At 40.3% G+C, this 23,724-nt stretch overlaps 1 protein-coding gene across 2 annotated transcripts; it reads right to left on the bottom strand.

Moving 5' to 3' along the window:
• Positions 1-2,247: 2,247 nt before the first annotated feature.
• LOC147420466 (uncharacterized) lies at positions 2,248-5,244 on the bottom strand. 2 transcript variants are annotated; one of them, XM_086504847.1, is made up of 2 exons: positions 4,396-5,244; positions 2,248-3,593 (listed from the first exon to the last, which is right to left on the bottom strand). In XM_086504847.1, exons 1-2 carry the CDS (start codon positions 4,755-4,757, stop codon positions 2,543-2,545), a joined length of 1,413 nt encoding a protein of 470 aa, XP_086360973.1. In that variant the 5' UTR covers positions 4,758-5,244; the 3' UTR covers positions 2,248-2,542. The 2 variants fall into 2 exon arrangements, with proteins under 2 accessions (XP_086360973.1, XP_086360974.1); XM_086504848.1 differs by having other exon boundaries at positions 2,248-3,530; positions 4,396-5,240.
• Between the last annotated feature and the right edge of the window lie 18,480 nt (positions 5,245-23,724).

Genomic DNA, 23,724 nt, shown 5'->3' with positions numbered 1-23,724 from the left:
ATTGACTTGAGGATGACTACCGTAGTTTTATACCTTGCACTTTGCATTAAAGGTGAATCCGGGCTTAGCCTGGATTCATCTAGGTATATACTCTGTGTGCAATGTTAAGTTTAATATGGTGCTGATTGTTGGGTGAAAATGCCTGTTATGGACCTCTATGTTGTGAGTGATGTCTTTCAGCAGAAAGTTGCCAAAAATCCGAGGGAGTTTCAACACGTCCAATGAAGCCCTTGGAACTACACCAAGAGCACTACATTGTGTTAAGGAAAATGAATAGTCGCCATGGATTATTTGGTTATCTGCCTTCGTTTCAATTATGTTAATGCACAAGTTTTGTGGTACATGAAAGTAACCACAGTTTCTTCAGAATCGATATGTGAAGGAGCATCCATTTTAATGAAATACGGTGTTGTGCCAAGATATGCAGAACATATGCAGAGCTACAATATAGGAAAGCGGGATTGATACCAAGATCAGTGCTAATATACTGAGTTTGACACATGTGAAGTGTACATATGCAATTTTGGAAAATCAAATCCATCGATGTTGTATGGTTTGCTCGTGTGCTCATGTGTAGCATGTGCCCTTCCTTGTAATTTTCAAGTTGACTTTGGACGACCTCTTCCTCTCTATTATGTGGTACATAGGATGGTAATGTGAACCGGCCATTAAGAGGAGGTGCAAGGCTGTGAGAGAAGCTAGTGTGTAGGAGTTGTGTATATCTATGGGATGCGAGGAGACTGGTGGTGCACAATGACATTGGACAATCTTTTCTTTAAGAATTTGACTTGCAACGAAGGTTGTATCCCAAGGGGTCCACCTTCCAAAAATCACCTGTAGAACGTATGGTCAAGGTAATTTTAAAATCCCTCTAGTCATTTTACCATGAATTAAATGGCTCCTTTTCCTTTATACACGTTTTTTTTGGGCAATAAAGGAAAGAATAACACAAAGCATTTGCTGAAGATCAAGCAGCTCAAGGTGAAGTGAACCCCTCACCTGCTATGTAGATTGGTGTGCACTTTCTGGTTTAATCTTGACAAGATTGCATCATCTTTCCTCACTTGGAATTCTAATAGAGCTAACTGGGGAAGTGTTCAAATTTGGGAAATTCACTACATCTATATGGAGATAGAAGCATGTGTTCAACACAAGGGTTAATTGCTTATTGTAGAGTTATACAACAGATATACATACATAGAATGGTTTTCTATATAAACTAAAATCTTACTATATAGAAGACACTTTCATTAAAAAGTGTTACATAAAATGGGGGGACTGAAACAAGAAAATGTATAAGTAGGGTTTTTTTGAAGATCAAAATCTTCAACATTCACAAATCAAAGCCCCGTGCGTCAATCCCTTAATGACAGAATTGCTTTTGAATGACTTATCTTGCTGGTAACGTTGTTTTCAAATGTGGATGCATGGCTACACTTGGTAGCAAACCATCGGCTGCTTGTGCTGGTCATGGCTGCCAAATGTGTGACTTGCACATCATAACAAACTTTGTATGTCAATTATAAGAACTTTGAAGTTAGGCCTTGCTAGTCATACCAAAGTTTACGTAAGATATCAGACCGACCACCTAAAATCGCCAACCAAGTCCACTATCTTGTCACAATGACAATGTAAGCAAGATGTCATCCAAACGTACCATGTGCTGAGCTTGATATCTCAACATACAAGAACACAAGCACGCATGCACAAACACACACATACCCATTCATTTATGCATAAATAGTTTTGTGGTCTTACACAATAAGGTACACAAACGGATGCACACTTGTGCGGATGAAAAATACACAGTATCATACGTATGCATTAGTCACTCTCTCATCCAAAAGACAACCATACATGCTCGGAATCAGCAAACAAGTTGAGACAATGCTTCACCACACACAAATGGGTAAACTTAGAAGATATATTGGAGACTATAGTCACATCTCCTTGACAACTTTACTTAAAATTCAATGATACCTCTATACCAAGATTCAAACTTCCACAGCCAGAATCCGGACACACTGTAAGGACTTGCCAATCCCTTGCTGAACAGCCACTTCCTGATTTGCACAATCGCAAGCACACTAGCAATATAACATATGCCGTCTAAAAACAAACTTGGGAACCCACATGAATTATGTATGCGTCCCTGCACCATTAATGTTTGTGTGAAACACCCAATGAAAATCCACATTGAGTTCCTGCACAATTACACTACTTGCAAGCCATTAAGTGAAGCAAACCTAAAACAAACGGACCCATTTAGTCATATCTGTGCGAAGCCATTAGATACAAGCTCTGGAAATGTGAGAGATTATAGAAGCCCGCCGCTCTCATAGTTTTCTCTCAAAAGTCATGGAGAGAAGAAAACCAGTAGGAAATGGCATGAAACTTCCCTCGCACTTCAACACAAAACTCTCACATGCTAGCCCAATGAGTGAGTAAAAATTACACCAATACTTCAGCTGGGTGTAAATGAATGGTTGGTAAGGGACTGTATACATAACAAATTAACAAATACATGGTAGCTTACTACTACCTATTTAGAAACCAGTAAAATCTCTGGCTTTCGTGGTTTTGATGAGCTCGCTGTAGAAATTCCTGAAGCTGAATTGGTCTTTGAATAATGTTTTGAGGCACTTTCTAGTCGCAGAAGGCTCCGTGTGGCAAGCATTGCTTCAGGCATAAGGTCATGGAAAGCTCTGCGATAAAGCACTTTTATGGCTGCAGAGGCTGCCTCTTTCACATCATCAGAATTTTTGCATGGGGCTAGTAGACAATGGCCTAGTATTCTGAGAAGAGGTTGAATCAGCTCCCATGGTAGAGGTATTCGAGCTCCATTGCCTGCTTGCACAAAAGCACTCGCCAAATCAACAGCATTTGTTGCGTGAGAAAGCGGTAAATCTGATGATGTGAGCTTCTTCGGTGGAGAGCACTTGGGGCTGAAGCTTGCACTTTGATGGGAAGGGGATTTGTTACCAAGGAAAAGCTCCCCCGGTCCTACTATTTCAATTTCTGGCATGTGTCCGGAGGGAGATGCAGATCCTGGTTTATTGGTTGTGTCAACAGCCCTCCCAGCACAATTGTTTTCCAGTGTTGCGCCTTCATTATCTGGTGGGTCAAAAACTGCTTCCTCATGTGAAGATGAGAGCCTTGCTAGTCGCAACACACACTGGCAAGCCTCAATCTTTGCTTTGTGTGGCATAGTAGCTATTTTGCGACTAAATAGATCAAGTGCAACAGCCACAATACAGGCTCGCTTTGTGGCTTTGATGGTATCTTGAGGTTCCAAAGCAGCTGACAACTGTCCCCTACGCAATTCTAGAGGAGATGCGGAGGGTATTCGAGGGGTATGATAAAGGCTCGGCTGTGAAAGATCTGGAATGTTGACAACAATTGGGGAGCCTTGGCGTCCCTTTGCCTCCGCACCATATAGGGCAAGTAAAACAGCTTCAAAGCCAGCTAAAGACTCGTCATTGCGGCTCAAAATTCTTGGAAGATAAAGCCCACACAGAGCTGGAATGTACCTGTTCAAATAGGATAAGACTCCCGCATTGCAGCATGGCAGTATAAATACACTTTTGAGCAATCTACAAAGCAAAAAATTATTTTTAAGAAATCTCATTTTCATACAGCAAAGAAAATGCCTCGAGGATGCCTTTCAACTTCACGCTGCACCATACAAAGACTACATTCCACTCTTTCAGGGCTCAATATTTCTTATTCATGAAATTTTCACCACGGCTTGTTGTTATCCCCTTCATGACACATAAATTCTAAGTCATAGTTGTCATTATCTCATACCAAAATAAACATATGTTACGATAGAGTGGATATATTCATCACATTTGGTTTGTTTCTCACTGGAAAATCCTATCAGACAAGAAACGGCCTGCCCTACAGTCATACTATCATGTACAATACGCTCAACTATTAAAATTAAGTAAGTTAAATGGCAAAATAATGTACGTCTTCTAGTGCGAAGCCATGACCTTACATAAACTTAGTTACGCAGGCTTAAGCCTACCTCTGCACGGCCTTCTGGCTGTTCAATGTGTAGGCAATTGATAAACCAACATTTTCCAACCACATACATATGGACACACGCCTACATACATACAACCTTAAATCCTCAAAAGTTCCATATTCTCCCTCAATATGCAGCCTATATTGTGAAACCGTACAATCAAGCTTCTGCCCATAAAGAGGGTAGAATTTTAAACACAAAACAGCACTGAGTATTTCAACACAGCTTGTTGAAAATATCCATCAGCCTACAAGAGGCTTAAACCCGATCATAGATGTTGCAAATAGACCATGATCACACAACCATACAGCATGGCAAGGGACGCAATGCAGGCAAAAATGTTTCCAAGTGTGTTAGCAACAAACCTGAGTACAACCGCCTGAAGATCGGGATCGTCTGTCTGGAAAGTGTCATAGAGCCATTGGCATAGAAGATCATGTCCATGGCCTGAAGAAGGGTTTGTGAGATGAGAGAGGATGGCGTGTGCAGTATGCTCGTCTTCAAGCAAGCCTCTTGCAGGCCTCTCTGACTCCTGCAAATTTGCAAGCGAATTGAGTGACCCAACAATTTCCTTGAGTGCATTGATGCGCTCATGTGCCTTAGCGATCCCATCCCTCCAGGCCTGCATGAGACCTGGCCCTGAGCCTCCCTCACCTCCTGTGGTAGAGCTTGATGGTGAGCTTGCTGTCTTACCTGCGGATGGATTTCTCCCGAGCAAGTTGTCCATCTCGTCCCCAAGGGGTCAGAGACATCTGGGCATCTCTCTCTCTCTCTCTCTCTCTCTCTCTCTCTCTCTCTCGCTCGCACTAACACGAAATGCTAAAGGACCCACTCCATGATTTACTCAGAAAATGTGAACTCTCTGCAGACGCAATTTGAACCGAACAATCATGCATGCACAAATCGTCTCTCTCTCTCTCTCTCCCTCCACGAACAGTAAAAAAATGGGGCATCTAACATCGCCCACAAAGCTCTCTCTCACATACAAGCACGGACGCGATCGCGCGCGCATACACAGCCTGCAGCAGGCAATGGGGCATCTATGACTCTACGAGAACGTGAAGGCTGGCTGGACAGTCCGTGGTCCTGCTCTTTAACCAGGCTGACAGATGTGTTTGAAGAAGGCGGCCGGCGCACTGAGTTTCAATGAAAGTTGGAAACAACAAGAACCATGGCAATTACAATGGTGAAGAAATGTCTCTTCTTTGTTGGCCATAACCACATTATTTGTAATGTACTTTTCAATAAAAGAGACGACTACCTTAGCTGGGTTCAGAATAGCTTCTCAACGAGACCTTTTCCAACCCTGGCCGTAGTACAACAACTTGATTACAATCAATGGGTGCTAGCTCAGTTGGTAGAGTCATAGGCTATAGCCTTTGTGCCTAAGTTCTTGGGTTCAATCCTCCCTCGGCGGTCTGAAGACATGTTCCAAGTCCTTAGGGACTGTTCTCATATGTTGATGTGTGCGTGTGATGGGATGCTTCTCTCTTTACCTGTGAGGTCGTTGTACATAGGGTGTGTGCGTGTGTTTCAAAGTCCTTGTACTCTCTAAAAAAACTACTCTTGCTTGGTGGGCCTTGCTATATAACATCTATAGAATACATAGGACATATGCAAATTGACATTTAGTATCTAGCACTGAAGGAAACAAGAGCAAGACTAATTTGGCAAGGGCGGCATTGCGTGAAAGGGTATACATTTGAAATAATGTTTATGGGAGGAGACAAAGTTAAATGCATCAATTATTCGAGATTATAGGGATAATTACATTTGAGATTATGTTCAAGCGAGGTTGTCTGCTGATGAATGTTTTATACGTGCTACATGTAAATTCTTGCAAACGAAAAGTATTTCAAAAAGAAAATTTTCATCGAATGGTTGGTAGCATAGAAGGCGGATGTTGATTGTGTTTTGCCTTTCTTCTTTTGTAGTTATTATGAGTACAATGAATGAGGACAGCGATACATGTGACCTCACCTTCTTTGTTTTGTGCTATGGCATCGACAACGCATGTTGCACCGTTTGCCACACCGATTGTTAGTCGGTGTTTTCAGTGATCATGCAGCATATCCCAATTGCGATCAAATCTAGTCATTGAACTTAGGCTCTAGGAGCCACTACTGAAGGACATTTATGTTACCCCCGTTCGTCTTTTTTCAACTTTTATAATGTTAGCTTAATTGTACAACTTATTCAAGGCCAGGTTTTTATAGTATTGGAAGTCTCATCTGTGAGTACAAATTATCGAAGTAGAGTTGTTGATGTAGTCATGCATATGTGCTTCATCTGTAATACATGTACCCAAGGTACATTTGATCTCATCTATAGCTGGTTTTCTTTCACGAATAATGGTCAAGAACGGAAGCAATTCAAGGTCCGTTACATGTCTTACAGAGCATGACATCCTATAGAAAGTTGCATGTAGAAAGTGGACCGATCTTGTGATATGGCATGTGTTACAAAAATCCTGTGCCTGACTACAAACTGGGGGTAGTTGGGCAAGATTGTCTTACGATAAGGTAAAATGTCGTTTGGATTAACATGGATAACTCCTCTATAATTATAATGTCTGCCTTTATAACATGGATAGCTCCTCTATAATTATAGTATATACCTTTTTTCAGTGCAAAAAATTCTAAAATAAGCAAATATAGATAAAACATAAATGACCTGCAACAATAAATGAGGTGCTTTATTGACTTGCAATGTTGTACTGCTGCTTTTCAATTGTCCAATCTACAGGTCGATTTTTGAGTCGAGCTATAAAAAAGCAATGTGAATAGTTAAACATATCGTCTTGCAATGAAATGTCATATGAAAGTGCAAAGTATACAGTGCACGTCATACAGAGGTGCCATACAAAAGTATGGTGGAGAGTTGGCAGTGTAGTCTCTCCAAAAAATTATAAGAAACGGAAGCGGTGCCCTGCCCCGTAGCATTTATGTGTTGCACCAAACAAACGCATGCGCGTGGAAAATTGGATGTAGATAACGAACCTTGCAGTGTTATCGAGCTGGAGTCGCGCTTGTTATATGTGGTTTCTACCTCAACCTCCTGTTGGACAAAAGACCTTTGAGAAGATGTGAATAGATTATCACTGCCCCAAGGAAAAATGAGGGTTTGTGTTGGCTACAATACCAAACTGATGTCTGTCATCTGCAGCCATCTGAACTTGATCCGATAACTGTTGCGTACATGGACCTTTGCTAATAGGATCCGCCACCGAATTATGGTTATTAGCAAGAGTCTTTACAGGCCGGAATATTGACCATATTGTCTATAGAGTATATGCTATCCCATCGAGGTTTTGAATGGACAATAGTGAACTGCTCCCGGAGGCTAATAGGTACTGACATATTGGTATGCCTATCTCCAGACATGCCATTACTCCGCAGTCCATGTTCGTCAACTTCCCCAGCATCAAATCTCTTTGTGTGGAAAAAAGAATTAGCTTCTGCTTTTGCTCTTTGACTATTCTTTTGATCCTGATCAGCAGCATAGGAACCTGCATGATTTACTACTTGACTTCCACTGCAATGCTGTTGCATCTCCTTGGAGCTACACATTAACGAGCTCCCACGGACACCATATTCCGCGTTGAATTGGTAATGAGAGATGTTTCTGTTTGTCTGCAGATTGTTCCGAAATGCTTGCCTCATCAAATTTTCAGATAGGCTATCAACAGACTTGGACGAGGAGTATGACTGAAGCCAACGGCTCACCAGACCATTAGTGGCAATATTCCCCAATGCCTTTCCCTCGACATTGAGCTGTCTGCTAATCCCCTCACACACTCTGCTAAAAGCGCAAGCAGCTAGCACTAAAGCCATTGGCTTATGATTAAGGATAACCATGAGAAGCTTTGGTGTGATCGATCCTGCTATGATTTTATGATCTCATGTCCACTTTGTGTTCTGCCTCTGCTGTTTGCATAGACAACAGCCTGATAGCATCAGTAGAAAAATGTGTTGAACGGGCTTGGGAGGCAATGAGTTTTGGTGATTTGACTCCAGATTAGGCCAACTGATCATTGATTGAAACTTGAAATCTTCTATTTTAGTGCTACCTCTGCCATGGGTTTGATCGCATGAAATATCTGAGGGCTCATCATGTTGGCAAGCATTCGACGTACCCTTCAGCTTGATGACGTGCGACTGCAACGCAGCTACAACACAGAGTGCGCTTTTTATTTTATTCACCTGGTAGCTTTTCACAGCGAAGTTTTGTAGTGATGTTTTTTTAAAATTTAAATCTAAATGACACATGGTGGGTGCTGCATTCAGAACACCTTTGGGCTCACCAACAAAACATGAACAAGCACAAAACATGCCAGATGGAGCTCCTACGGGAGTCGAGGTGAGCAAGTTCGAGAGGCTTGAGGGCCATATTGCAGGAGAGTGGGGGGACGGCAGCTTAGGAGCTGACAGAGCGATGCTTAGACCAGGAGGAAGAGATTGTCGTGCTTCAGAGGCACCTGCTGCCGCCGCTGGCTCAGCCTACGTCAATGCTCGCCTTCTAGCCTAAAGACTCAATTCATTGTACTCCGATGCCCCGCCTCGCCATCAACGCGCTGCAGATGTTCCTCACCTCCTGCAAATTGGCGTTGGGTGCTATGGAGGACCTGTAGGATGGCCGCATGGTGTAGGGTTGGTACCTCTTGGAGAGTTCACGAGCTGCGGAGAGGCTATTGAGTTTATTTCGGAGCTGTTGCCTGTGCAAGCTCCCTGCGGCCTGCTTGGCTTTTCTTGATTGTGCACATGAGCAACATTGCTTTTTTTCCCCGAGTGCGCGATAAAAAAAAGCGGGCCATGCCATGCGATTATGGTAAAAGCCAATGGCTTAGATATTGCCAAGCGGCCACTTCTCGCTCAAGAATCGGCGAAAGCATGTTAGGCTCACCAAGTAAAAAAACTTGTTCACGTGATCCGCAAAAACTGCTAATGCCGATAGCGCAAGCAATGGAATCGACGGCTCATTGCCATCGCATGGTGAGTTCAACTCCCATGCAACGTCTACATTATCTTTTGCCATGGAAATTTTCTCTTTCGAAGGGGGGGGGGGGGGGGGGGGGGGGAGCTAGAGAAGTGATGAACCCGGCAATGGAATGCTTTTGGTGCAGCCAATCAAAAATGTCCACACGAGGTAACTCTTCTCTTCTGTCGCCCCATTTGAACTCAACCTTCCTTATGAGGGTTCAAGCAGGATGACAGAAGAAGAGCCTCCCCCACGAAAGAAAAGTTATCCACGGCAAAAAGAAGAGCGTGATGCATGTGGATGGTGACACTTGGTTGAAGAGCCGTCGATTCAACCATGCAGACTATCATTTTTTGCAAAATTTGCAACCCATGTACACATCTTCAATTTCTTCGTTGGCCTGTGTGAATGGAGTGTGGAAAAGGTATCACTTAGCAAAGCTCCTGCAACCGTGCCATCTAAACTTGACCTTAGGGTCATCCCCCTCTCATTGTTGACAAAGGGTACATGCGCTTACCGTTCAGATGCCCAATGGCTCATCAAGGAGAGAGACTTGCACACATGCTCACAATCATTCAAGCCTCAAGGGTTTGCTTACAAAAGCACTCTAAAAAGCTTAGCAAAGCTTAAAAGCTCCAAAAGCTTAAAGATGACAACCACGCTTCCATGCTCTTTCCATTGAAAGGGGTATATCCCTATGAATGTAAAAGGGGGGCGGGGGGGACGTTTACATGTGGGGTTGGCAAAAAAGTGTGGAAAGGATGACAAAATCATTACCCTACCCCTTATCTCAAACTACCAATTCTTAGTCGCTTGCTAGACATGTGCACTCCATATCCCTTTGGCAAGGTTCAAACGATGTAATATGACTATTTTTCTAAGTTCTTAAAGTCAGAAAGAATGTAATAGGTTAGATCTTTTGTTAAAAATGGTTTAAAAGATTGTTGAATAATTTATGAGATAGACAGTATTAGTCGTACACAAATGAGTTCGAGATATCGAGGGATAAAATATATTCTCTTCACAATACAGTAAAGATGTATTTAGTAATGATTATTGAATAAAAGATCATTCACCTGATTGTAAACACGTAGTCAAAACTGTCGTTTTCATTAGTATCAATGTTCTATTTTCATGTGTTCTAGCTTAAAATACATGGACAAGCTTAAAATAAGTTGAAAAAGTTGTGGAGATTCAAAAATAGGGGTGTTATGAGTCTCGACCTAAAAGTTGCGTTTTCAGCCAAAGAAAGACGTTTTTTTTTTGTTGCAATTCTATCTATGGAGCCTTGAAGACCACACTTGTTCCCGTCGTTTTGAGTACTTGGATGTCTATGTTCTAAGTTCATTTGACCAAGTTATGATAAAAACAAATTGCCAACAGCAACATGATAACCTACGAGCAACAACATGTTAGCTTACAAATAAATATACACAGGTAATATCTCTTTTGTTTGATCCAATCAAGAAGTGATTATACTCTTTTATGATGGTACAAAATGATATTTTTAATTTGATTATCACGTTGATTTGGTTGCATGAATATGTTCTTTTGGCTATTTTATAGATGATGCAGAAACGAATATGTGAAACGGGATCTATGCAAGGTGTCATGATAATTGTGATCGTGTTGCGATTTTGATTATGATGGTTTTTGCCATCAAGAGATTGAGATTGAGATTGAGATTGAGAGTGTGATTGTGATCGAGATTGAGAGTGAGAGCGTGATTGAAATTGAGATTGAGATTGTGCACAAGATTGAGATTGATATTGCGATTGTGATTGAGGTTAAGATTGAGATAGCTCGGGGTGGTCGGGAGGTTATGAAACAAGCTATGCTCTTCTTGTAACTATTATGCATACAGACTTCTTATTTCATCTATTCACTCTGTATACTCTGTACTTTTCATTATCAATGTATTTCGCTCTCCCGTGTCGCGTCACAAACGAGGCTACATGGGCAAAGGGGAGGAAACATGTATCTATTCATCCAATTGGACCAAAACAAGAGCAAGAACTCTAAAATTGCATGGCATGCTCTTCACTAAGGTAGAGGCATCGATTTAGAGACGCTCAAATTGTATGAGCCAATTTAGGGAAATATAACTCTTCCCAATTTGTTCTCCCATGATATTCCATGATTTTAAATCAAAATGATGCAAAAGATAGCTTATGTGAGACCTTTATGTACCAAATGTCTATCTCATCAAGTATTCAGATAACAAAAAAATATGGTGGACTTATTTGAACATTGTCTTAGTTTTGGGACATGTCATTTTATACCCTAGCCAACCAAGGTGTACCAATGGTGTGCGCTTGCTGAAGCAACAACATTGAAAGTGTCACAACATAGCTAGTTTCCCTTCAGTTGGTCTCTATGCACATTCTCTAATCATTGTCTGCCTCTCTAAAACGATTATTCCAAGTAAGGTTTCCTCCATAGCTCCATAACAACATGCTACAAGTGCTCCCAAGACGTTCCTCTCTAGTCGATGAGCTCACAAACATTTCCTTGCTAGCTGGACAAGTACGGTCAATCCCATGTGTTGATGTCATCTCTTTCTTTCTCTCTCTCTCTCTCTCTCTCTCTCTCTCTATATATATATATATATATATATATATATATATATATATATATATATATACACACACACACACACACACACACACACATACACACACACATGTCACTTTCATCTGTGGCTTTCTGTTGTGACAATGGATACTTGTTGATATTGATGCTACAGACGGCGAACGCGGTGGCCCTGCAAAATATCGAGAACGACATGCTACAAGCAATAAAACCATGAATTTGCATACCTAATGAATCGAATAACCATAATCGAGATTGCACACGACAAAGAGAGGCAAAGAGCGGGAGAGATCGAGAGGGCACGTGCAGATGTACCTCCTAGAGTGGAGTGCTACACCGGCACGGCGAGAGAGAAGAGAGGAGAGGGGAGAAGAGCAACACAAACACTGTGTGCAATCTCCCCCCTTGCAAGAGTGACCATTTCCCTCTTGCACGTATTTGTTTTATAGATTTATTGAATGGTCAAATTGGTTACAAACTGGCCGGTCGGTCATAAATGGCCAAAGCTCATAAAAGAGCACTTGAATAATAAAATGTATATAAAATATGATATCCTTTTGCAATAGCCTAGCTCGGTCAAGCCTTTTCCACCTGTCAGCTGCACAAATAGTAAAATACAAATTCCATAACATACCTTTCCGTTGGAAAGCAACTGTCCTCAGTTGCGAAGATAAAAATATGCAAAACAATACTTGTCAAAAACAATGATTAGAAATCTGTATCAAAACTATCACATAGTAGAAGAAAAATTCATAAAATTAGACAACATTGCTTATTCCTGCCGTCATCCACATACTACCTTTTCTAGTGTCCCATACCACTAGAATAAGCAGTATATGTCATACCCTGATGAATCAGGATATCATTGGTCACACTCATCATTCAATAATCAATTCTCATCAATCTCAAGTCCAATACTGTCACGACAGAAAAGCATCAAATACCAATTCCAAATCAAAATCCAACTATCTGCCAACATATACCCATTGCAAATTCAAATCCAAATATTCTTCATTTTGTATACCTGGGTAACAAAATCATACCAGTTACATTGGTGGCCAGCCCCACTGCAGCATGATTTCGTGATTGGTGTTGCCTAAATCGGTGAATCTACAACAATAAGACGTGCTGCCCAAATCGACTAATCTGCACTAATGCTGCCTAAATTGGCGAATCTACATCTAATATAAGTTCAAAAAGCGTGAATCTGTAGTTTGTTGTTATGCTGCCTAAATCGGCAAATCTGCACCAAGATGAGTATCTACACACTGCCTAAATCGGTGAATCTGTGTGCATGTGACCAATGGACTAGACAAGACATAAAGGAAAAAATATATTTACTACGTTGTCGACATCATAGTGCAGTATATCACCAAAGGACTTACAAATGGTTGTGCACTATCCCAGAGCACCTTAGCTCTCATGACTACCTGCATAGCTTACTGACAAATCATCTCAACAAAAATTTCTTTCAATACAATTAGAGGGCATGACCATAGCAGTGTAAGAGAGTATCATAAAATCGGATAAAACATGGTTAGGAGATTAGTGCAAAAGCTATAAAAATGAGTTTGCAAAATAAAGTAAAGAGATTACTTATTTGACGTCCTTGCATTATGGTCTGCATAGGTTTTTGTGAATCCTTAAATGAATTAGAGAAATGTAACAAAAACAAGTGAAGATCATGATAAAAATCATTTGAGTAAGGTCAATCAAGACAGCTACTTTTATTTCCTTAAAATTGTGGTAAACAAAATAAAGGTAATGGTGTGGAGTGGTGCTATTGTACAACAACTAGTAACATATAACAATGAGCCATCTGAAGAGGAGAAAACCTAAAAAATCTTCAGAATTTTATAAGTGCAATAATTTTAAGGCTCACTTATGAATGCCTGATATCGGACAACCGAAATTGATGAACGGAATCGTAGAGAAGATCATGTGGTATAGAAGATTGCTTGTGTAATTTGACCTTAATGTCACTAAAAAAAGGAAATACATTGGATAATAAATATGGGGAATGGGTGGGAACTTGGAATAGTCATGAGTAGATATGGGACTTGTTTCAAAGTGGTATCTATCTTCTACACATACAAGAGTAATAATACCAATTGTAGTTTGGAACTGCTGTTCTTATTGCACCTGTTTCATGCTAGGAATTGTCTTCTAAGGTGTGTTCTAGAACAAAGATTTTTTTTGAAAAAAAACCTAATGAAATTCAATCCTATTATAGTTCAGAGAATCAGGAAATGATAATGCATGACAAAATAGATTGTCTTGTGATGGTTTTAAAACTTCACATCTCACCGGAAAACCCTAAACATTTCTTAATGTTATCGTTAGAGTCTTACATAAACATGAAGAAGTGGATTACTATGTGCATATTTTGAAGTAAGAAAGAATCCTACAAAATTACCCTTACTTGAACCAGCTTTCTTTCGAGAAATAGATTGACTTATCTTAAAATAATGAAGATAGACAACAATCAATCAACAATTTCTCAATCCACGATAAATCAAATTGGTGATATAAACTAAACAAACCCCGGCATAATGGGATGAAAAATTGATATATAGGGATTCCATTGAGTGTATTTTTTATCTTGATAGTAGAAGGCCCCTTGAGAGATTCCATCCCGGAAGAGGATGAAACCTGGCCGAAGTCTTTGAAGACAATTGTGGCTAAGCATCATCATCATTGACTTACATATGTTGAGAGTATTCCCCCACATGAGTCTGCTTGATATAAGCAATTATACGAGCTAATTGTGAGGTGTGCATTACCAATGTCTGGATACAAAATAAAATGAAGTAAAGTAAAGTAAAGTAAAAAAACTTAAAATTTTCAGGCTGAAATCATCATCGTCGTCACTGCCCGAGGATGCCGGGTAGCGGCCTGTTGTCGATGAGAAAGTATTGCGTCCATTGCAGAAGAGCTTTGTCAATGTCCGTGTTTGTATGCAGTTGTCCAGGGGGAGAGAGAAATAGCCAGGCAGCATGGGGACAGGGGGGACTCTTTTGTAGAGAGACAGAGAGAGTTTTGAGAGTTGATTGACCTTCATTTTCAGTAATATCCTCATTAGCAACCTCAAGGAAAACACTACACTCGAGTGCCGGCTGTCTCTGGAAGCCCGGAACCCATGCACTGATGGCCCTTCAACTCTTCGCCATGCATGCCTGGTGACAACATGGCTACATCTTTGAATGAAGGGAGTTTGATGTTGCAGGGCGGTCGCCAAAAGGCTGAGGTCTTTGTGTATTTGCGGGTGTGCGCTACAGCTCAGAACGAAGGCCTCCATGTGAGTATTGTGTCTGGTGTGGGTGCCAATTTTGCAGACGAAGGGGAGAGAAAGTTATCGCTAGATGGGCAGGGGGGAGAGAGGGAATGCAAACCTCTATAGCGGCGTCAGTTTTGATGAGAGGGAGACTAGAGAGAGAGGTGGTTGGAGTGTGAGTGCCACACGTAGACTGGGAAGGTGCTTCTGCCGTGTGTCATGCAAGAACGAGAGAGAGAGAGAGAGAGAGAGAGAGAGAGAGAGAGAGAGAGAGAGAGAGAGAGAGAGAGAGAGAGAGAGAGAGAGAGAGAGAGAGAGAGAGAATAGCGGCTCAAAAGTTTGCGGCATATAGAGTAGGTTGGTAAGGTGGTTTGTGGTTGATAGCATAAGGCTATGCTATTTCTGCATGTGACGGTGAAAGAGAGAGAAGGTTAGAAAGACAGGTTGTGTGTGGTTGGCGACGCCATGCACACCACAAAAAAAAAAGGGTGGGTGTGATGGAAAAGCAAACAAGAAGGTTGGCTACATGTGAGGACCTACAAGGTGTGGAGTAGCGTAAGCTAGCCTGCGCATGTAGAGCTAGAGAACTCCAGCTACATGTGAAGTGTAGAGGGAGAGAGAGTGTGTTGGACGTCTGTTGGCTAGAGAGAGATGGAGAGCTGCAGTCCTTCGAGTTGTTGTATGCCATGGGAGCCAGTAGCGCCAGTAGCACCAGTAGCGCCAGGAGCGCTAGTAGCGCCAGTGGAGGGACCTTGTGGAAGACATCAGGACTGGCAGCTTGAATGAGACCACAGCTTTGTCAAAGTCCGCCTCAGTAAGTAGTCAGCGGGGGGGTTGGAAAGGTCTCCATTGTTGTGGGAGAGAGAGAAAGAGTTAAAGAGAGAATTAGAGTGGGTAGCCGCTGTACAAGCTGCAGTCGAGAGTGAGAGAGAGGCTGCAACTGTTCTGGTTGGCAAGATGATTGCAGGCCATGCAACTGCGACAGCGAAACTAGAAGGCCCTCATGTATTTGTTATTATCGCCAGTGGTTTTTCTTCATGGCGACGGTTGAAAAGTAGGGGGTGAGAGCAAGAGTTTAATGGTTGGCCGCCGTGGGCATGCGAGAGTTAAGAGAGAGATGAGGCAGTGGAATTGGCGACTGCAAAGGAGAGAGAGAGAGAGAGAGAGAGAGAGAGAGAGAGAGAGAGAGAGAGAGAGAGAGAGAGAGAGAGAGAGAGAGAGAGAGAGAGAGAGAGAGAGAGAGAGAGAGAGAGAGAGAGAGAGAGAGAGAGAGAGAGAGTTGGTGGTTGGCAGCCAGAGAGAGATAGAGAAAGATCATGAGAGGGGAGAGAGAGAGAGACTTGCCACAATATGGAGGTGGCATGTCGACCTAGAACTGCAACGTTTCCTACTGGCCCTGCGATGCAAACGGCGCCCTGCGACGCCAACGGCGCCCTGCGACGCAATGATCGACTTCATGGTGCCGCCTACAGATAAAGCAATTAAGCCGCCGTCTGAAGATGATAATCGTTAATTCAACTGTATTATATATATATATATACATATATATATATATATATATATATATATATATATATATATATATATATATATATATATATAGAAAAAATAAAGCCTGGTTCCCATGAACCACTTGAAATCTTGTGTGGGCATGGTCTTAACCTTGCTTTGATGACATCCTCTTGAGCTCGGGGTCGATAGATCACTTTTCTTTGTAAAACGGTAATGTGTAGATGACAATAAAGAGCTCTCTTCTCCTCTTCTTCTTCAACGAACATGGCGAGGAAATTTCAGAGCTAGCTCAAGGCCAAGTCTCTTGGGACCGTTCTGCTAATTTTTCTCACTAAACGGTTGTGCACTTCTTTTTATATTAAAATCATTTAGTTTCCTTTAGTTGATCACGTACGAACGTGATTGATTTTCTTTCATGCACATTTCTCTATTGTTATAGGAAAAATTCTGTATGTGTCCATTTAATCTATCTATACAAATAACAATACTATTGCATAAATTAATTTCTCTATTATATGCGAAATCTTCATACAAGTACAAGCACCAAAGACACATGCAACTCAAGTTTGAGGAAGTTTAAGGAGAGATGCAACATAGCTAAGAGAGAAAAAGAAACTTCTAATAAGAAATAAGGGTGTACTTAACTTTGATACATGAAAGTGACATTTCCTCTCTTGGCCATGATTTGAATCCTTATCTAAGCCTTGTTTGGAGATGCTTACTCTAAATAAATTGCAGGAGCCTAGCCTGTGCTCTGATACCACTGCTACAGACGGCGAATGCGGTGGCCCTGTAAAATATCAAGAACGACATGCTACGAGCAATAAAACCATGAATTTGCATACCTGATGAATCGAATAACCATAATCGAGATTGCACACGACAAAGAGAGGCAAAGAGTGGGAGACATCGAAAGGGCACATGCGGATGTACCTCCTAGAGTGGAGTGCTACACTGGCACGACGAGAGAAAAGAGAGGAGAGGGGAGAAGAGCAACACAAACACTGGGTGCAATCTTCCCCCGTGCAAGAGTGACCAATTCCCTCTTGCACGTATTTGTTTTATAGATTTCTTGAATGGTCAAATTGGTTACAAACTGGGCGGCCGGTCATAAATGGCCAAATCTCATAAAAGAGCACTTGAATAATAAAATGTATATAAAATATGATATCCTTTTGCAATAGCCTAGCTCGGTCAAACCTTTTCCACCTGTCAGCTGCACAAATAGTAAAATACCAATTCCATAACAATTGAACACTGCATCGATGGTAGGTAAACGTTGAAAAGGTTCTAAGTAGGACATGGATAACAACTCACACGTTCGTTGACACCTGTAATACGTATTCAAGGCCAACAAATATGTTGTCTTGTCTATATGGATGTAGATGAGGACTCTATTTTCACTTAGAATCTATTTGGCTTAGCTACTGTCCATCATTGTCGAACCTGGTCTCTTTCACTTCAAAATAAGTTGTTCTTGGCTATCTTATATACAAAAGACTAGAATGATACCTCATTCTCACTATGATGTGCAAAAATAAATAAAAAACCGAGTTGTTCTTGTGCTAATCATTGTCCTTTGTCTAAAGCCAACTGTCTTTAAACTGCTATGTTCTTTTGTGTATAAGCGTAAGTCTAAAAACAACAAAACACACGTCCTAAACACAAGGTTCTCCCAGAAAGCTGAGAAACCAAGACGTTGGCTTTGGAGATTTATTTCTATAGGCTTTGATGGACCCAATGTCTATAATTCCTCTTAGGTTGACATGTGTTAGGTGGTCTTCCTTGTCTATAGATTAGATTCCTGCTCACAACTATTGTAGTCTTTGACTCTGTTGGTTTTAGGTTGTAGGCTAACCCAAAATTACTTACCCTTGTGTAATTATTTTGGTTCTTATGATTTCAAAAACATTTTATCTATAAATGAACTACTCTTGGATGGACGGTTTGTTTGAGGACTATCCATAGAAACTGGTTAAAGCATGGAAAACTTCTACGGATGACTATGAACAACATCCATACTATTCTCTATTGGCTAAAAAAAGCCGTAAAACTTCGACTGGAGTATAAGCTTCTCTGTCAACATTGTCACTTATAGATCCGATGAGACTCATGGATTTTCTGATATGATACAGCTCTTTGGCTTCAGACTTGACTATTCTATTCTCATCAAGTTGATGAGGCAGTAGGCCCATACAAGGGTTGTTCATTCATAGGCAAGGTGTACACCTTTTGGCAATTCCAACATCAATTGCAAAGTGCAAATATAGGCCCTCCAAAAGAATACAATAAGACTTGAAAAACTTTGTAGTATATATTCAAGAAAGCAAATTTGTATAGTCAATATTTTCACGTCCAAGAGATACCATGGTCATCAATTGACACACCCCTTTTGCTTTGTGTATGTGTGTATGTGTTTTGAATTGCAGAAGGCCTTAGTAAAGGATTGCAATTCCGGTGCAATTGTGGACCACTGGATAAAGCTTGTTTTGAGATGATTGTGCTTCCTATGACATTAAAGTGCTCCTAATATTTTAAAGAATTTGTTATCACAATAAAATTTTATGTTTTTGAAAACAAGTGTAACAATGAACTATTTAGATTATAATATATTCTCAAAACATAAAAAATAATGACTAAAAAACACTTTGAATCATTTGCACTATATATATAGGAGCTTAAAAACCTCAAAGAAGGAGATGGCTTCCATGTGTCACACATTGATTCACTTCGGAGAAAACTTCACAAAACATATAATTTAAATTGTAAAAGTAAAGGATAAGATTTAAAATGCAAAATTGAAGAGTAAGACTTAAGAAAATGAAAAGTCTTTTGACATGTAAGCGAGAAGAATTTATACTCTACATAGGGTAAATGTATCGGTCTAAGTGCACCTAACAAAAAAAAGGTAATTTTGGTGGTGATTTTGCTATTTAATGAAATTTGATTTCTGAAGATATATTTGGCTTTGTCTTTTCAAAGGGCTTTCTTCAGAACCAGTATTGATTTTTTCAAATAAAATTGTGCAAGTTTGCATTTCAAAATTTTAAAAAATAACTTTAAAGGGACACTTCTATACTCTTTCTTGAAGTGCTTGAACGTTGGGCAATTCCATTGTTGTCCCTCCTCTCCCACTTCGCCAATTATTGCGTGTACATACGTACGCGCACGCAACAAAGACACTAATGAAACCTCAAACATTTAGTATATTTCTACGAAGAGAGGGAGGCTTGCCTGCTTATGGGAAAGATGGACCATCCATGTGCTAGCTCTAGATGCAACTCAAGTTTGTTGTCAGAGAGAGAGAGAGAGAGAGAGAGAGAGAGAGAGAGAGAGATGTTGATTTTTGATAGCTGCTCACGTCAAAGTATCCTTACTTTTTAATAAAAGATGATTAATGTGTTTTTCCTTGCAATGAAACAGTGGGTCGGTTGCATGCACATATAGATAAAGTAATAGAGAGGTGAAGAATAAGAAGAGAAGTTCTACCTCCAATAAATCTTGGACCTTTTTCTTAGAAGGGAATCGGGATCACCATTCTACTATATTTGGCAATAAAAGGATTTTTAAGTGCTTCTCTCTCTCTCTCTCTCTCTCTCTCTCTCTCTCTCTCTCTCTATTGAAACTTACACATCAAAATATCCCACTTTGAAGATTTGAAAGACCTCTCTCCAAATTTTGAGAGCCCTAACCTGGTAATGGGAATGTTAGTTACAAACATTACCCCCCACCCACTCATTTATTTTCCCACTCAGTAATCTGCACCATGTGGGAATAATTGGATCAGTGCTTTTACAATACAATACCCGATCTGATTGCTTTGCTACATATATTGAAAAAAAATCTTATCCTATGGGCACAAACCCTACTGCCCTTGTAAAAAATTGAGTGGGAGTTTTTTAACCTTGACCTTAATAGGTACTTGGCTTTTAATGTGTACACTCCTCCCGATCTACCGTGGTAATTATTCGTCCCCTTTACCTATACCCCTGCCCTCCCCTTTACTCGTGTACCCTAGCGGTCTACATACTGCATGCATTAGGCATTTCTCTCTATGGTTTTACTCCGCATGGTATTCTCCGCGTGGTATCCCTATCACTCGCTCGTCGTAGCTGGTTGCCTTGGGCCGTGATTCGATTGTGGAAGCTCAACTTGTGGGATTCTCTCCTTTCATAAATGATGGTGCTACCTTCCTCAACCAATATAAATAGAGGTGAGGGATGCTTTTCCCCTCGCTTAGCCTTGACATTTATGTGTGTGTGTTTGGGAAAGGGAGTTGAATGTGGGTGAGTGCTTGATGCTGCGTTGTGATCTAAACTTTGACTTCCTGTTTAAAATAATGTTATGGATTTGGTTGATAAAAACCCTCCTTCACATGTTGGTTCCGCACATAATTTAAAACAAAACAAGTCATTTTTTTGTTTTTCTAAGAAAGTTGCTATTGATGCTGTCATCTGGAGTATATAATTTTTGTCTAAAAACATTGTAGGTGATATGCCGATCGAAAGTATATTTTAGTTTTAAGACTATGGGGATTGATTGAGCAAATGTGGCTCCTTCCCCTTAATTTGTTTGAAAATCGGTGGCTTTTTTGGTGAAGTTGACCGTTTTTTATTAAAAAACTCATGAGTTTCACAATTATCTTTGACAATGTTGAATGGCTTAAATGATTTACGTGATTGTTATTTGTTTGATCACCTTACTATTGGGCATTCAACTATCTGGTTGGCTTAAAAGGTTTAATATTGGTTTTTTTCAAAAATGGATTACCTAGCTATTGGGGATTTGCTAGATGCAGTGTTTAGTATACTCCGTATACTATCTCGAGCTTGATATTTCTATTTAAAGACTCCCATCTTGTGTGATCATTTAGGATAATTAAGTCTATTCTACCACTTTGCATCACACATGATTGTTTTTTGGTTGATCACCTTACTGTAGGGGAATTCAAACTAGACACAATTTCAAAAATAAATAAACACACCACTGTAATACTATTCTCTTGGTCCTGACCTTTGTGTTAAAGGTAACTCATCTTGTTTGATCATTTAGGTTAAATATAGTTTGTTCTACCACTTCTGTGCACTTAAAAAAAGGGGGGGTGCTTGGTTTCCTTGCACTTGTGTGATACTTAACAAAGAAAACCCTAGAGCACTTATACCTTGCTTATAGTTCATGCATTAATCATATACCGATGCTTGCCTGACTACATCTAATCAGGCATCTAACAAATTATCTTACTTAGGATTGATTAGTACTAACTTTTACCACACTTTGGCTACCTACCCTGAGTGCTTTCTTGGACTAGTACAACTTTAAATAGCTCTTTTTTACAACGCAAGGGTAGAATTTGAGCATTTTTGCTAACCTGATAGAACTCATGTATTAGAAGATTAAAACAAATGACAAGAGACCTCTTACCTTGAACATTTTTGGGACTATGTTTTTGGTTAAACATTTGGATCAAAAGGGATAGTGGCCTTGTGATCAAAAGGGATAGTGGCTTTGTGATCAAAATTTATCCTATTTAAATAAATATAAATTCTTTCTAAAAAATAGGTATATTTACTATTTTTATTTATAACTTATATAAGCTTTCATTCATGGAATCTAAAGGAGTGGTGTCCTTTGGATCATGAAAAAAATTTGAAACTCATTTAAAAAGAATAAAATCCTCTCAGAAAACTTAATGACAATTTCATACCAGACTGGATGGTAGGTTTAAGGTTAAAAAATTTAAGTAGGACGTGGATGACAACTTATAAGTTCTTTGACACTCGTAATAGGTACTCAAAACTAACAAATCTATTAACTTGTTTATATGGATGTAGGTGAGGAATCTATCTTTACTTAGGGTCTTTTTGGCTTGAAATGTTGTTTGCCATTGGTGCACGTAAGCCTTTTTTTTTACTGTAGATACCACTACTCTTGAATATCCATTGTACAAAAACATTAGAGCGATACTTCATTCTCGCTCTAATGTGAAAAAATGAATCAAAGACTGAGTTGTTTTTGTGCTTCTCTCTGTCCTTTTTCTAAAGCCGGCTATCTCTTGAACTGATATGTTATGTTGTGTGTAAGTATTAGTTTAAAACAACAACAACACAGACGTCCTAAACACAAGGATCTCTTAGTTTTCTCGAAGACCAAGACGCTGGCTTTAGAAAAAATTTGGACTATAGGGCTTAGATGGACCCACTATTTATAATTCCTGTTGAGGTTGACTGGTGTTAGGTGGTCCTTCTTTAACTATAGTTCTAGATTCCTGCTCACGGCTATCGTAGTCTTTGGACTTTGCCGATTTGGGGTTGCATGCTAATTCATGCTTAGTTACCTTGATTTTGATTGATATTTTAGGTACACAATAATGACAAGATGACTGCTCGTATGAGAGTCATCCATGAACCCGGATATGGAACAAATTGCACAATACTTAAAGGATCACCCTCCTAAAAAAGCCATCACTACAAGAGGCTATTCATATTAGCGACGCTCACACAGCGACGCTCAAAAAAAAAAATCCCGACGTCACTATGAGCGTCGCAAATTTCTTTGTAAATTTGCGACGCTCATAGCGACGCCAACTGGGCTAAAAAAATAACAGAGCGCGCCCAAAAACTCAGATCTCAGATCTTAGTTTTTCGGTGCCCTCAAGCAAGGAGCAGGTAACGCTCTCCCTCTCTCTCTCTCTCTCTCTCTCTCTCTCTCTTTTTCTTCTCCACACACACACACACACACACACACACACACACACGAGGAGAGGAAGGAGAGCCAGGTATGCTCCTTCCCTCTCCTCACTCTCATGTTCCCTTCCCCTCTTTCTCTCTCCCTCTCTCTCTCTCTCACACACACACATACACACACACATAGTGTTTTTGAGAGAGAGAGAGAGAGAGAGAGAGAGAGAGAGAGAGAGAGAGAGAGAGAGAGAGAGAGAGAGAGTACAAACATAAACAAAAACGCACACACACATACATAAACAAAGAATGCACACACACATTGAGAGAGGAAAAGAGAGAGAGAGAGCATGCATAAACAAAAAACGCACGCATTGAGAGAGGAAAAGAGAGAGAGAACACGCATAAACAAAAAACGCACACATTGAGAGAGGAAAAGAGAGAGAAAACATGCATACGATCCAAAAAAACGCACACATTGAGAGAGAAAGAGAGAGAAACTAATTTAACGTCGTAAGAAACTAATTAAAATTAAAAGACCTAAAGATCTAGCCGACGAGGAGTTGAACTCAAGACCTATTATTCAAGAGGGAAATGGCATAACCAATCTATCATACTTGGCATGGGTGATAGAAAGGTTATACCATTTATCTCTTTTTATT

This window comes from Adiantum capillus-veneris, chromosome 28, assembly GCF_014529385.1.
Source record: "Adiantum capillus-veneris isolate H3 chromosome 28, ASM1452938v2, whole genome shotgun sequence".
In the NCBI taxonomy this organism is placed as follows: domain Eukaryota; kingdom Viridiplantae; phylum Streptophyta; class Polypodiopsida; order Polypodiales; family Pteridaceae; genus Adiantum; species Adiantum capillus-veneris.
Note: the sequence above shows the minus strand (reverse complement) of the source record. Positions and strands in the feature narration are given on the sequence as shown.

Excerpts from the sequence above, each read along its gene's own strand:
- LOC147420466 (XM_086504847.1), bottom strand. The coding sequence starts at position 4,757 with ATGGACAACTTGCTCGGGAGAAATCCATCCGCAGGTAAGACAGCAAGC. Across the intron at positions 3,594-4,395 it reads CTTCAGGCGGTTGTACTCAG|ATTGCTCAAAAGTGTATTTA; the intron begins GTTTGTTGCTAA and ends TTTGCTTTGTAG.